The sequence below is a fragment of the Aulonocara stuartgranti genome (assembly GCF_965226115.1).
Source record: "Aulonocara stuartgranti genome assembly, chromosome: 6".
Classification (NCBI taxonomy): Eukaryota; Metazoa; Chordata; class Actinopteri; order Cichliformes; family Cichlidae; genus Aulonocara; species Aulonocara stuartgranti.
In genome coordinates, this window is record NC_138944.1 from 17082159 (window position 1) to 17098912 (window position 16754).

At 40.6% G+C, this 16754-nt stretch overlaps 1 protein-coding gene across 1 annotated transcript; it reads left to right on the top strand.

Moving 5' to 3' along the window:
- Positions 1-6504: 6504 nt before the first annotated feature.
- On the top strand, positions 6505-7552 carry dand5 (DAN domain family, member 5; the record flags this gene model as incomplete). The annotated part of the gene is made up of 2 exons (XM_082537090.1): positions 6505-7035; positions 7253-7552. The coding sequence occupies 2 exons, from the start codon at positions 6505-6507 to the stop codon at positions 7550-7552; spliced, it is 831 nt and encodes a 276-aa protein (XP_082393216.1).
- Between the last annotated feature and the right edge of the window lie 9202 nt (positions 7553-16754).

The following is a 16754-nucleotide window of genomic DNA, read 5'->3' on the forward strand; positions in this document are numbered from 1 at the left end:
CCCTACCCGAGTATTCTTTCTCTTTATGACCACAGTGTCATGTCACAAAGCTCAAGTAATCTCAAACTGGCTTCTTGAATATGACAATGAGTTAACTGTATTCAAATGGCCTCCAGAGTCACCAGATCCGAATCCAGTAGATCACCTTTGTGATGTGGTGAAAGGGGAGATTTACACCATGAATGTGCAGCTGACAAATCTCAGGCAGCTATGTGACGCTCTCACGTCAATAAGCCCCAAAATCTTTAAAAAGTATTTATAGTCCCTTTTTAAATTGATGCCATGAAGATAGAAGTCATTTCTGTAGTCAAATGTAAGTCCAACCTGGTTTTAGTAAGAGGTGCCAATAAAGTGGCCGGAGATAATACGTAAGCTAATTATTAAAGAAAGACTTGATAAGAGTTGAATTTTCCATTAATGCTGCTGCTTTTATCTGCAGGACACAGAAAGCAGTTAAGTTATCATGAACACTGGTGATAAGACAGACTTCAAAAGTAATCTATGTATGAAGTCCTTACACAACCCTGAACATCAGTCATGTTAGTGTTGAATGAACTCATATTTTTTAGTATATCCACTCCAATTTAATCTTTTGAGTTAAATCTCGTGGTTCAACAGTCTGCTTCAAGCTTTGGAAAATGTCTAGTATTCAGGCATTAAGAAAAAAAATAGTGGCAGGTAATAAGTAGACTTAACAAAGTGTATAAGTTACATATTAATATCAACAAACAGGTGTTTAATTGCATGAGGGATGAAAAGGTATATTTGAACATTACCACTGAACATTATGTCTATTTAATGTAAGGTCGAAGAGAAAAGATGGTCTGCTTAGCCTTAGCTAACTAACTTACAACATAACACCAATTATCGCTACAGTGCTCCCGCTCAATGCAAACATGTCACATTCAGGTCGAATATTTCCAGTGAGCATTAACTGACAGGAGCGCTGATCTGTGGATTGCCCTCCATGCTCGGAAACAATTTTTCCTCCACTATGACAGTTTTTCATCACCATAACAGTTTCACTCATTTTTTATCCGTTATCACAGTTTTTCATCACCATAACAGTTTCATCAATCTTTTTTTATGATTACTTTGTGCGCATGCAGAAAAATTACAGCTCCCATTACTTCTATTGTAACAGTGTCACTTCTTACATTGTCATTTTATTTTACTGATGTTGCTAGAATGAACGAACTCATTTCCAGAGTATTTTTCTTTATGTCTGTGTAATTTATCAGTCACCCCGATCAAGCGTAAAAAGAGGCAACTGGAAGTCTTGAGTAGTTTTCAGTAGATTGAGTAGTTTTAGGTGAAATGTCTTTGCAAACCTAAAGAAATCCAGTTGCCAACTTTTCTTCTTACGTATGTTGTTCCCTATTTTTGTCTTTTTCCTTCGGATTTTCAGTGATATCAGAAAATTAATTTAATATGTAGTAAGAAACTGTTTTTCTTAAAATGTTGACAGCTATAAATAAATACAATTTATTTTGCCACTGTTACTTATTAAAAAAGTTAGTGCAGTTCATATCATTCACGTTCAGTTTTTTAGTTTAATTTCCCATTAGCATTCCATGTTTTAATCGTCTGCTTACATTATCTTACAGTTTTTCTATGTATGAAGTCCTTACACAACCCTGAACATCAGTCATGTTAGTGTTGAATGAACTCATATTTTTTAGTATATCCACTCCAATTTAATCTTTTGAGTTAAATCTCGTGGTTCAACAGTCTGCTTCAAGCTTTGGAAAATGTCTAGTATTCAGGCATTAAGAAAAAAAATAGTGGCAGGTAATAAGTAGACTTAACAAAGTGTATAAGTTACATATTAATATCAACAAACAGGTGTTTAATTGCATGAGGGATGAAAAGGTATATTTGATCAGTATGGTGTAGACAAGTGGTTAAAACACTTTAATAAGTAAAGTAAATTATATTTCCACAGGTTAATTTTATTTGATACATTTCAATTTATACTAAGCAGGATTGATCACACAGTGTGTGTGTCAGGATTGATCACACAGTGTGTGTGTGTGTGTGTGTGTGTGTGTGTGTGTGTGTGTGTGTGCTAGCTGGTGACGCAGCCGGTTTTACAGTCACATGTTCTGCCACAGCCATCATAAACATCATAAAACAGATAAACCTCAACATCTGATTATGTTTGATAGCGTTATGACATTATTAAGTTCTTTTTTAGGTCAACGTTCTTATAAGAACTTCAAGCATATGGAAAGTCCCTTTTATCTGGGACTCGTATCAACACTGAGAGTACCAATCTACTGTGCCTCCACCCAGTCTCAAATTGGGGAAATGTTATGTGTAGGTGAATGTGTCAACCACTATACCATAGAGCCATCTGTCTTTTAGCCACACAGGTCAAAAAAACTAAAGACATGCATACAAACACAACGTTTTATCAAGGCAGCAGACTCACAAACAGCCTTTTTCAGTAAATATATGAACCAATGCCTCCTCATGCAGGTTGTTTTCACAAATTTGACCAAAATTACCAAAAGTAACAACATTTTCTGTATTTTTTTTATTTGGTGTGTTGTAGTTTTCATTTTCTAATATTTTTTCCTAAATGTTTTCAATTTTGAGTTTGAGTTTTAGTTAACTAAAATAACCTCAGTCTGAACCAGACATTTCTTTGGGAGTTTGAGTTATTCCCCTGAGGTTGTCTTTCTATTAATCTGCCTGGAGGACTAAACGACTCCATGTCTTTTTGTTTTTACCACTGACATACCTATCTGCAACCTGATTATATTACTTTCTAGTGGGACAATAACAATAACACTAAACCTTGAACATTTTATTGTGGAAAATAAAACCCTTCTTAAGCACAGTCATTCCGTCTTTGTTCACCGGAGACTGAAGCCCGGCCTGTTGAATATGAACTGGGTTAAAGTTACAGACAGTAGTGAAGAGTTTTGATCAATGTCCCCAACTTATAAACTTCAGAAGTATTCTATAGTATAGTATGTTATGTTTTCTAGCTGGCTTTGTGGTGTCCTGATGACATAAAAAAAATGTAAAACATCTTGATGTGGTACAATGTGATCATACTACCTCAAGATGTCATAGATCATAGATTGATTGTTTGTTTGTTTTCTTATAAAATTCTTATAAAATATAGACTTTTTTAGTAGATACACTTAGGAATAAAATCTCCCGAGGACAATCTTAAAGATAAAGTCTCTGACAAACAGTTTAATGGCCAGATGAGTTTATTTCCGCTGATTTTTCATAACAAATTAAGCAGATACCTCCAGTTGATTCTAAATATCAAGTCTCAATTTGTTGGTGGTTGATTGGAACTCTCAATATGATTTCAAAAGACATAAAGCTGCCAGTGAATGAGGCCATTTAGACTGAAAAAAACAAAACAAAACAAAAAACCAAACAATAAATGATCACAGAGAAAAACATTAAAAGTGGCAAAATCAACAATCTGCAATCATAAAAAGGAATGAACTGGACAGCAGCACCAAAAGTCCTGAAAGTCGTACCAGTGCCAAAATCTCCAATCACAACATGAATCATGAATGGAAATACAGAGGAATTACAGTAGGGAGCACTGGTTACACTCAAGAACATTAGATTAGGCTTTGCCAGACATCATCTAAAGAGTCAGCACAGCTCTAAAAACAAAAAGAAACCTTTGGGCAGTTGAAACCAAAGTTTACCTGGGAAGAAGTATGAAGAAGAAAAGAAACGGCTCATGGGCATGTATGGCTGCAAGTGAAATCGGGTCACTAATGTTTATTGATGATATGACTGCCGATAGCAGCAGCAGGAAGAACTGTGAAGTGTGCAGGGCTATACTCTCTGCTTAGATGCAACCAGCTGGTGCAAAACTGATAGGACTTTGTGTTACAGTGCAAATGGATAATGATGCAAAACAAATGTACGTAACCCAAGAAGTCCTTAAAGGCAAAGAAAAGAGAAATTCTTCAATGTCAATGTCAGTCATCTGATCTCATCCCAACAGAGCATGCTCAGTTTCTGATGGCAAAAGTGAATGCAGACAGACCCACAAACAAGCAGCCCTTGAAGGTGAAGGCCACAGTGGCATAACAGAGCATTTCAAGAAAGGAAACACAGCAGTTGGTGATGTTTATGGTTTCAATCACTCCTTGTGTTGAAATTGTTACTCTGACCAGTTACTTTTGAGCTTCCAAAAATCTGGGACTGCATATAAAAATGACTGCAATCCCGAAACAGTTAATGCAAAATTTTTACTTTCAACCTCTTGAATAAAAGTTAAAAGTCTGCTTTTTAGTCACATTTCCATTCTTTGATTTAAAATGTAATTTAATATGACGTATAGAGAAATCGAAAAAGCGGATTTGTCCAGAAAGTTAATGCCCAAACTGCATACTAGATAAACATATTTTCATCCAAATCTGGTATTGTCGGAAAAAGCTGGCAGTCGGGCTTTCACAAAGTTACACATTCATGGACCGTTTCCTTCCAGTATGTGAATAATTCTAATGCATTACTTCCTGGAGTAACTTTATTGTCACAGTTTATGACGGGCCATCTTTTATATGGTGTACTTGTCATTTGAATAAACAGAAACAAAAGCCGCCTGTTCAGCTTTTAACCCCCACAACAAGCTGCTGACGTGTCATTGGTTTATTCAAATATTTACTGGTGTCTTTCTAGAGAATGGTATAAATGAACAGGAGTCCAAAGATTCCCAGTTCAATACTGGGAGGAGACACAAATCCTTTTGCAGTTATATCAGGAAGGCCTTTAGATATCTGCCAAATCACACATCCTGAGCTACCTGATGTGGCAACCCTTGAGAATAAGGAAGCAAGAAAAGCAGATCTAACCTGTCAGTACAGCCTTTTGTTGAAAAGCAGTGAAACAACAGAGGGGCTCTACAAAAATACTGATTGTAAAATGCACACAGTCACAGTCTGGAGGTTTGTTTAAATACTAAAGGGGCAATTGAATGGAAGAAGGAGGCAATAGTTTGTAAACTGTGCCCTCTAGTGGAGAATGATCATGCTGTAGCTGGAGGAATAGACCTTGAATGCTTTTTAAACACAGTCGCATAACCTTGAATTACTACTTATCTTGCTGGTAAATAAGGTTGATACTACAAATGTCACCCACATGAGTGCATGTGATAAAAAACCTACAAATAAACCAGATTCATTTACCTTTCCTAATCTTTCTCATTGTATGCGCTAATGTTAAATAGTGATTCTGGGAAGCAGAAACTGAGAAGAAGGGAGGGGAAAGTGACTTTTAAAGCCCAGGCTTGTATATGAGAAAGTTAAACACTGGTTCTGTTATAAGACTGTCAGCTAGTCTGCTTTCAACAGCCAGCATGTGATCACGTCACGGGTGACAGAGCACAATCAAGTCTAATGGCGCAATGATGGGATGCCAAGGGAGAGGCTAAGAAACTGCTTGCGGGAATACATGGGAAGGAGACTGTTTGTTTACACGGGGAACATAAACTCATTATTGCTTTACAGTCAAAGGCAGCAGGAACACCTGTTGAATGACCGGCCCAGCTGATGAGACAGTGTTTCAAAAGTCTTTCTGAAACTGTGCGAGTATACTTTGAGTGTTTACGCATACACGTAAAAATCCCAGACCTCCAGGTTGAATTTAGGTTAATTGTGCATCAAGAATTCTAATTTAGTGATTCATTCTAATAAATTCCCACAACTGTTAATGTTTTCTTACCGTTATATTTATTTATTTATAATTCTTTCTTATCAGCACTGCAGTCATTTCTGCCAATAAAAAATTATATGCGGTTGTGTGCTAGGACAAGAAAAGACTTTTATTTAAAAGATATTGATATCTTATATGTTTTTCTATAACCAGATGAATACCTATGGGATATTTGGTGCTGTTAGGCAGTAAATAGCAAACATTAGACCATGTTTTACAAGAATGGTGTTCATACTTCCTCTATGCTGAAGGAGACTGAAGGTCTTTCCATTCAACTGTTGAAAAAACTTCTATATCTGTTGATGTTCTTTTGTTGTTGTTGTAAATATTCTCTCTTATTTTTTAATTAAAAGCATTCTAAATAAAAGTCGCAGCATAATTAGTGTTTGTGGAATCAGCCCAGATCGGATTAGTTTGAACTCCGAGATCAAGCTCACCTTTCAAATGTTATGTTTTTATGACCGTCTTTTCCACACTTGCTTTGAAACTAAAATCCTCTCAGTCTGGCAACCATCCACGACCTGGACTTTTAAGCTGGGTGTGATGTCTGGTCTGGTGTGGGAATTGTGACACCTTCTTTGCATTAAACGCAGGTGAGAATTGGCAGCCACCTACATAAAAAGACTCCCTCCGCCATACTGGCAAAGCACTGACAGCAAGGTTGCCATTTGGAACCTTGGACCACAAACTACCAGACAAAGATTTCTTTTTTAATTAAATGTTTTAAAGTCAATAGTGGTAAATTTTAAAATAATTTCAGTGTTTCAAGTCATTTCTGCCAGTTATCCAACTTTTCCTCAGAGTATGGCTCTCCTCATCGCCTTTATCTTTTTGTCAAGTTGGACAGCGGCGGCTCTTACACTTCCTTACAGCTCGTATGTGAAAGGATCCAGGGTTGATTTTGAGTCATCTGGCAGCGGACCAGAGGAACCTGTCCGGGGGATTGTCAAGGTTGTGCAGCTGGACCATCATACCCTGACCCAGTCTGGATTCTTCAGAAGAGGACTGACCCCCAGAAGAGCCCCTTCCCACAGTACCAGACTGCCCTTCCCTTCCTTCTTGTCTCGCGGTCGTCCAGGTCAGGCTGTGGGCAACAAGGCTCCTGTAAATCCACTACACAACCTGCGCCCTAAAAACCCCACTGAGTTAGAGCTAAAGAAGAAGCAGGGCCTGCAAATGTGGCAGAAAGTCATAGATAAAGGCGGCAAGATGTCTTTGCCAGTGAACCTGAAGGACATGAAGCAGACATGCACTGCAGTACCTTTCACTCAGGTAAGAGCCAAAGAATCATACGTTTTCAGTTCTTTGCCCATTAATATGCACATGCAAATCAGCGTCAGGTTAACTGACTTCTTACACGACTACACAGAATATTGGAAATTTCTCACTGTTAGTCACATTAGTGTTGATTTTTTAAAAAAAAAGATTATTACAGTCTGCATTAGCTGTGGTGTTGAAGCGCTGATTTTTACTTTCTCAGAGGTAAAGGAAACATTTATGTCTATAGCTGCTGTGTTTACCCTAAACCTGACCCTCGCTGTCATCTTCCCAGCATGTGACAGCAGATGGATGCGAAACAGTGACAGTACACAACAAGCTGTGTTTCGGCCAATGCAGCTCCCTCTTTGTCCCGTCTGAAGGAGAGTTTGAAGGACTGAGTCCTGAGACAGGAGCCTTCCACCGGCGGGCCCCCTGCTCCCGCTGTGCACCATCAAAAGCTCAGACTGTTACTGTGCCTCTGCGCTGTGGAGCCGACGTCCGGGAGAAGCGAGTGATGGTGGTGGAAGAGTGCAAGTGTGAGACAGGCCGTGAAGAAAAGAGCGCCATGGCTGCAGGTTCCAGGCACGTGTAACACTGTAAAAGCTGCCGCAACAAGGCTTCATGACATTTTGTGCTGTCTGAATGCAATCCTGTGTTGCAAATCACATAGAAATTCAAGTAGGAGACAAGTTTTTAATTTGAATCAAATCACAGCCAAAGTGAGCCACTATTTTTCATAAACGATAAAGTGATTATTTTAATAGCTGGAACAAATATTTGTATGTGTAATCGTATGTGTATCTGTATTTGTGAGTCTGAATGTATTATTCAGAAGGTAAACGTTCTGGTGGCTTCTCCCACCATCGCTTGTTGACAAAGTGACCTGAGCTTCGGTCACGCATTTTTCTGTCGCAACAAAAGAAACGGTCCACACTGGACTTATGATTAAAAGTGTGTTTAGATTAATCTAAACTGAAATATTGTGATCTGTGATATTGTCATTAAAATGTCCTCTTTGTCCGCATTCCTTTTTTTCCTGGCATTGCTAATTAGTTTTCTGCCAACACTGTTGGATTTACAAGAGCAATTTAGTTTGCCTGCAAAGCTCAAGTAAAAAACATGAAGAGCATTTGTTGTTTTTTTTCCCTCCCACTCTTGTATTCAAGCATTCAAGTGTCAGCTTCTATATTTTATTAAAAAGCCGTGTTCCATCGACTTTTAGCACATAGCACTTACATCTGAAAGCACCGAACTAGACAGCAAGCAGGCTATTGAGCACAAGTACTTAGCGGTAAGCAAACATAATTGTTTCAGCATGGACCCCTGAATTATGTATAGGCACCACCTATTCTCATGCCCAATCTCTTTTCAAGCTAGCTGTGGGAATTTGAACATCCTTCACCACAGATGCACTTGAGCAAGAGGGCATGTGTGATTATGTGTGTATGTGCTTTTTCCCCCCCGTTAGAGCCCATAAAACCTATTATTCATTTATATCCTGGCACCTGGGCCTGGTAAAGTGAACTCATCCCACACATCCCTACATACATTCCCAGAGGAGCATAAAGAAGGGGGCTCTTTACGTCGCCTTGGCATGTTGTCAAAATGGCTGCTTAGATGGCCATTTGCATTCACGTGGGCTTTCTGAAAAAGTGAAAGCGTTCATTGCACTACGGGGGTGCATTGAGTCCCTTGGATTCCATTAGCATGTGATTAACATCTTGCGTTGATGGCTATATTTTCCGAGATTGATGGGACAAATATTTGCCCAGGTCTTAACTGTGAAGAATTAGGGGCCACTTTTAATCAGGCACTTGTTTTCTTTTTCTTTTTTTCCCTCTATACGTAGACATATAGAGAAGGTGGAGAGCTTGGGAGACTCACACGACAATGAACAAATTCCTCATAGTGAAGAGGGTTGTTTGTGAAATGTCAAAGTCTGAGTAATCTATAACTAATCATGGCTGTATTTCCCTAAATGTCATTATGCAATAGCGCATTTGCCATCAGTCCGCATGATGATGTTAACAAAGAAAGAGTGATGAGCTCACTATCTTCTCCCTGTATCACCCTCTTTCCAATCTTTTTTTTTCCTGGAAGAAGAGAGATTAAAAAAAAAGAAAAATGGGCATAGTGAGGGGAGGGGAGGATGAAGACGGTTGTTGATTGAACAAACAAGGTGCACAAGAGATTGCACCACTTAGCAAGACAGATGTCAGCCCCCTTTGCATTGTGGGATCCGGTGGAGCACTCCTGTGTCATTAAGGATGGCCTGGTTCCCATGGCGAGGGGAAAGGAAGGAGCGAAAGGAGGAGGGCCTGCTGCCAAGTTCAGCGCCTCGGGGATCAGATCAGCGTCACGGGGTGCTAAGTGGCCTAGTTAGCGCTTTAAAACGCACAATGAGCTGCCTGCTTTTTCTCTCGCTGTGTGTGTAGGCCTTTTAACTGTCAGACATGGAAATGGTTGGGAGGTATGTGTGATGGGTATGTGTGTGTGTGGGGGGGGGGTGGAACTCAAGAAATATTACTTAAGTCAAGGTGAATTTAAAGGAAACTGAATGATAAAGTGAGACTTATAGGTGCCCATTTTGCTCATTATTGAAAAGTTATATATATATTTTTTTCCTTCATTATAATAATATATTAAGTGCTCATTGAAGTATTTTATGATTCATAGTAAGAAAAGGAAAATTACCACACTGAGCCAGTTTGATGCTGATGAAATCTTTCCATTGATTTCCTGGCCTTTCCTACCTTTGCTGGCTACTTGGGGCTTCGTTGTAGCTAAATCACCGTGCTACTCTGGACCATATACCGTAAGTAAAAATAACTTAATGCGTTTTTTTCCCTTTTTGTTTTTTTCTGTAGCAGTAACTGACAAAATTGAGATCACAGCATGATGTGCTAAGCTATCAGCTAGCTAGCGAGCTTGGTTAGCAAGGTGCACCCATTGCACAGAGATAAAATACCTCAAAATAGTGTTAAATGACAAATAAAAAATAACAATATAACTTACCAAACATTTCTTGGGTGGCCCATTAGTAGAATTAACCACACTGTGTGATTATACTAGCGCTACCAAATACCACTAAACGTGTGGGTAGCTGTGGTTTAGGTGTTAGGGCAGGTGATCTACCAAACTGGAAGGCATGTTGGCAAGTTGGCATGCCTGACTATCCTTAAGAAAAATACTTCATATTATCCCTGATGCAGCCATTGTGAATGTGTGTGTGAATGTTGGAAAGGGCTTAGGCATAGATAAAAATGCTATGTAAATGTATGTATGTGTGTTTTATTGAGTGAAATAGTGAACACTTTGAGTGCTCAAGTGAGTAAGAAGGACAAGTACCACCAAGTCCATTTAATTTAACTTCAATTTTATTTACATAGCATCAAATCACAGGAATTGTTGTGTCAAGGTGCTTTATTTTCTTATGGCGAAGAGACTCCTTCAATAATAGTGAGAAAACGCCAACAATCAGATGACCTATGAGCAAGCACTAGGCAACAGTGGTAAGGAAAAACTTTGGTAAAACAGTGGTAAGGAAAAACTTTGGTAAAACAGTGGTAAGGAAAAACTCCCTTTTAAGAGAAAGAAATCTGACTCAGGGAGGGACAGCACTCTGCTGCAACATGGGAGGTGAGGGGACGAGTGCCAGAAATTAATAATAACTAATGTTTAAATACAGTGATGTATAAACACAGAGAATGAAAAGAAAAAGAAGAAGAAACACACTGCCCCCAGCAGTCAAGGCTTACTGTAGCATAACTAAAAGAGTAACCCTCTTTTAGGGAGTAACCTTATCTCTTAGAGCAGCAGTCCCCAACCTTTTTTGCCTCACGGACCGGTTTATGCCCGACAATATTTTCACGGACCGGCCTTTAAGGTGTCGCGGATAAATACAACAAAATAAAACTAGTACCGGTACCGAAAAAAAGAAGATTTATTCATAACACACATGAAAAGACCCAGGAAAACCGAGTTAACGATAAAAACGATAACAAAATAACGCTGAAAAACGATAAAAACCATGAAAACCATACATTTCACACCTCAACTTTCGCGGCCCGGTACCAAACGACTCAAGGACCGGTACCGGTCTGAGGCCCGGGGCTTGGGGACCGCTGTCTTAGAGCCACCTACTCCAACCCTAACTACAAGCTTAATCAAAATTAAGGACATTTTTAAGCATAATCTTAAAAATAGAGAGATTGTCTGTCTCTAATATAGAAACTGGGAGCTGGTTCCACAGAAGAGGGTCCTGGAAGCTGAAGGCTTTGCCTCCCAGTCTACTATTAAATATCCTAGGAACTACAAGTAAGGCAGACGTCTGAGAGCAAAGTGTTCTTTTGGGGCGATACGGTACTACGAGGTCTTTAAGATGAGACTTGATTCAGCAGTTTGAAGGAGAAGGATTTTAAATTTGTTTCTGGATTTAACAGGAAGCCAGTGAAGCTCATATGGAAGAAATATGTTTTTTCTTTTTAGTCCCGCTCAGTACTCTAGCTGCAGTGCTCTGAATCAATCAAAGGCTTTTCAGAGAGTGTTTAGAACAACCTGGTTATAATAAATTACAGTGGTCCAACCTAGAAGTAACAAATGCACTGGTTTTTCAGCATCACTCTGATACACAATGTTTTTAATTTTAGAGATATTGCACAAATGCAAGAAAGCAGTCTTACATATTTGTTTAATGTGTGTGTGCTGAAAGACATATCCTGCTCAATAATGACTCCAAGATTCCTCACAGTGTTACTGGAGGCCAAGGCAATCCCATCCAGAATAAGTATCTGGTTAGACAATATGTTTCTATGATTTTTAGGGCCAGTTTACCACAAACTCAGATGATGGATACAGTTTACTGGTTTGATGGAGCAATAGTGAAGCCTGACCTGCCAGCTATAATGTAGTCACACCTTAAAAATACAAAGTTTAAGTCTTAATAGATGGTACAGTTGGGGAACCTTTTAACATCTATGGGGATTTAATGTGCCCTTTTTAAAGCTAGCCTCAAGTATTTGTTGAAGGCACTGCAGTTTTTGGCACTTTAGTGCTGGCTTTATGTTTTCGCCCTGGAGCTTGTTGCTTAGTTTGGACCTGAGTGGAGTAGTGATCATGCTCCTAGATCTGGCATCTGCGGGTAAGGGTGAACAGGGGTCCAGGATGCACTCTCTGGAAATAAATTTGAATGGTGAAGAGGTATACCAGAAGGATTATTTGTAAGACCTGTTAAGTCATAGGTGAGATGGTGTGTTATCACCTAAATCCCCGCAGTAGAGGTCTACTGCTGTAGGTGTCAGGTTCTAGGTGAGAGTGTGTCTGTTCCACAGTTATAACATCCATTTCCCCTCTGATGCAGCAGTACATGTTCACTCTGTGGTGTTAGTGTGGACCAGCTGGTCAGAGTTGGCTCTGCTGGAGATGGCGCCCCGGGCTAGGCCTGCCAGCCTACTGCCATTCTGCCTGACTGCCAACCTGCCCGCCAGACTGTCTGTTGGGTGCTTAGCAGAACAAAGATAGGTGTAGCCCTACAAAAGTTTGTTATTGGATAAAATGTTGATGTAGTTTTAACCAGTAACCATAGTAAAATAACTGAATGGGTTTTTCTGGTTCTGTGTGAGTTAGACTTTTGCTAATCTGACACTGTAAGGTGAAGGGGGTTTATTTTATTTCTTTAAAAGGTTTTACAAGAGATTGAAACAACATTTAATTCAATTACAACCTGATTTAATGTGGAGAAGATGGAGCAAGACATCACATGAGATTCAGTTAAGGAACCCCTTGGCAAGTCTGCTGACCATAGGCCAGTTTTTTGTGGCTTCCAGTAAAGCCAGGCCAACACTTCTTCCTTTCATTATTTTAAAAGAATGCAGATGGATTAAAAGCGCTTATACAAAGCTAAACTGTCACCAGACAATAGTCCGTGGTTTCGAGTTTACAGCTCTCAAATACCCTCCCTCTTGTGCTCTCAGCTATTTACGTGCACACACCCAGAGCCTGCTCAACCAAGGGCTACAAGCAGACCACAAATGGAAAACACAACTCCATAAATCTCATTTATTACCTTTAGATTTCACACAATCTCTTAATCAAGATTATATGACTCTATCGCTAAAATTTTGACATTGCTTAGCATTTGAAACGTGGTAAATGAGAATTTTTTATGTTCAGAAATGCATTGCTTTAAAAGATTAAGTCTAAGAATAGAAATGTGGATTGATGTAAAAATGTAACATTGCCTGATATAAGCTCAATGTGATTTGGCTGTTCTTATGAAATATGTTCACAACGTTTGTAGTTTCTCTTAAAATAATCATGTAAACACAGAAAGAGGTTTTGAAAGCTGCAATCATTCTTCCTGCACACACCTACCACTTACACACTTAGTTATTTGTCTATTTTTCAGACTCAACTAAGAGACCAACAGTATCCTTAACCTGCTTTTTTATTATCTGATGATCCCTAAGATGCAGCATCTGTAGTTTCTCTAAAAAAGTTCTATTTCATTAAGAGTGATATTTGAGTGATTTCTATCTGCATTTGATGATATTTGTATTTGCTTGGGTTGTACTTGTGAATATATTTGTGGTGATTATTGCTGCTGAGTGTCGAGCTGTCAGTAAACCCTCTGCTGGAGTGTGATGATGATAGCAATGTCGCTGTGGCAGGTGCGGTCCTGCATGCCATGCAGGTGATGTCTCTCATGCTCACTTAGCTAATGACTCCAATTAAAGTAATTAAGAGCTGGCATGGTGAAACCTGCTCACTCTTCCACTGCCAACCCATCCATTCCCCTTCCTTTTAAGCAACACACATCAGCGCCCACCTCATACCACTACATGCCATCATCTGCTGAACTACTTCTGCTCTCTTGCCTTCCCTTCATTTTTCTCCCTCGAGCACCTCGTCCTCGTCGTTATGTCAAAACTATCCTGCGCCCCTGTTCCTTCTGAGGCCTTTGAAAGAAACATGAAGCCTAAAATCAGCTAAACACTCCACTCCAGAAGCACTTAAGAGACCCTCAGCTCAACTTATTGTCACACAGACAGCTACGGAAGGGGAAGACCAAAGGCTGGGTCCGACAGGAGGAAGAGGCGAGTTAAAGAGGGAGAGGGGATGCAAGCCAGGTCCTAACGAGGGGAAAGATAATTGTTTTGTTTTGTTAGGGGCCCTTCTTCAGTATGGAGGGAGTTGAAATGACATGCCGCACATGGTTTCTGGATGAAGTGATGAAAGGGAGGGGTTGAGAGATGCAAGCTTGATGCAAGAGTGCTGAATTAGTAGGGAAAGGGGGTGCAGCACCAAAAATGCAGCAGTAATAGTACTGAAAAAAAAAACCCTCCAAAGAGTTGTAGTCACAATGAAAAACCGGAGGCTGCTAAGTGGTTTTTACACTGACAGATTCACAAGCTCCCATGAAACTTTGATGCACGTTTGGTGCACGTTGTTTGTTCCATTTACGGGACTTCTATAACATTTCAATGTCAAAATACACATTAATCACAGAGTATTTCAATATCACAGTCCACAAATTCCAACAGTGGGAAAGACCACTCTGAGCCAACTTGGAGACACAACTTTGGCTACCGGGCCTGGTCAGATTTATCAAAATTTATGAAACGGCAAACATATGAATCTCTGGTGTCTTGGTGTTCTTTCAGCACTTGGATTCCCAGACTGACAGACGAAGTGCCTGGATTTGTAGCTGGCGTGGCAGCACAAGCACTTTTCCAGAATCTCATCCCATTTTCTGTGAGAAAAAAAGACTTTGATGTGAACCCTGGGCTTACCTCCCCCTGTTTTCCTCATGTGTTCGCCCACTCCAGCGTAGTTCCCTTTTATTTATCTTTAACATCTGACCAGAAGCTAAGATGAGAAATAAGTAAAAGAGCAAAAAAGAAAAGAGGGGGAAAAAGAAGAGGCCTTTCACAGTGAGAAACATCACTGGTTGTTTCTCACTCGATTCAGGATATTCTTTCATGGTGAGCCGAGAACTGAAAGCCTCGCAAAAAGCCATCATCATCAAATTTACAGCTGAGCACACTTTGGTAATCTGGCTACTAACAGCATCAAGCAAATTATCCTGGTGGACTGTCTGCTTGAGCCAGACCAGCGAATCACCTCCAGAAGCCTGTCACCACTTCCATGAAGATAAATGGTATCATTACACAGTCTCCATCATGCATTAGCTGATCTGGAATCTGCTTTCTGCAAAAGTGGGAATGGCTACGGATTACACTCAGCCATCGGATAACACTGACAAAATGTGTGACAAACATTGGTAACCGTCTCTCTCTTTCTTTTTTTTTTTTGAAAGCGCTCGTTGGGATGCAGCACCGGATTATGTGTTGCAAAGCAGTTCATCTTGAATGGGGCTCATGAAACACGCATTTTTGTTCGGACTGCTAATAAGATCAGGACCACTACAGACACAATTCATCCAGCACATTTTGCCAGTGTCATAGATATCTATCCGCAAACAGTGATCCATCAAACAGTCATCATCACAGTGGGCAGAGGAGGAGTAGTATCATGCCAGTGTGTGAGAAAGAGAAAGAAGAAGAGTGATTGAGAGACAGACATACGCATAGGGGGTGGGGGTACAAAGGGGGGAGGTGGGGGGGGGCAGTGTTCAAGAGAGATAGGCCAAGTGAGAAAGCGAGGCAGTGTGTGCATGCTGGAGTTTGTGTGGAGGGGTACAGAGGAGGGGTGCAGGTGGCATGGAGCTGGCGCAGGCCTGGCCCACTGTCCCCTGGCAGTGCCAGGCTCCATCTGTCATCAGCAGGAACATCTGCAGCCCAAGGTGCCCTTGTCACCCAGCGTTAGAGTAACGAGTTTGGCGTTTCCATTAGTCCAGGGCCCTCGCCTGCCCGTCCAGTTCTAGCCAAAACCATGGCATTTTGGGTGTGAGCTAGTGTGTGTTTGTCTGCGAATGAGTGTGTGTCTAGATATGAGACTGGGAGAGTGCGAATGAGGGAGCGAGCAAGCTGTGGGTGACTGGATTTGTTTGTCAGTTTGTACGCGTGTATGTGTGCGTGCGTGGCCGCGTGTGTCTGTGTTTGTAAGAGCAGGGGATGCCAAGCCAAAACAACATGGCAGTGCAGAGCGTTGACCCAGCTGGGTTGAGCCGGCATGTCGAGTCATGTCCCCTCCTGATGTGTGTGTGCCCAGTGCGCTCACACCGCTGCCAGACCCAATCTCTGGTCCTCTTTCCTTCTCACTCTCACTCACTCTTTCCCCCTCTCTCATCTTTCTGTCTTCCATCTGTCCACCTCCCTCTTATCTGCCCTCTCTCCCTTACCTCTCTCTGGCCCTTGTAGTCTCCTCCCTCCTTGTATGAAAAGTCCTTTCACACCCAGAGTCTATACTAAAATTCTGCCTCTGAACGCTACTCATATTTTATGCCCCCCACCCCAAAAAAAAACAAAAAACAGATGGCACTTCTTTCCCGATTTCCTCTTTTCATCCTCCTCTCTGAGCTCTCCTCCTCCCTCCCTCTTTTCCCCATGTTTCTTTCCATCCAGCCGGTGTAGCACTGATCCTAACTGGCAGTCCACCTGTTTATTCTCTCTTTTCACCCACTCTCTAATTTAAAAAAAACGGAATCAATTCTGTCTCTCTCAAGGGAAGCAACGTGGATCCATTATTTCTTATTGTAGCTATAACTTTCACATGACATTTTGTTAGGACCAAACACGGATTTGACAGTTATCAAATTCCCCGTGAACAAGATGGTTGCTGTTTATATCTGCGCCACATGGTGGCTCTAACGAGCAGCAATTCTTCTTGATATT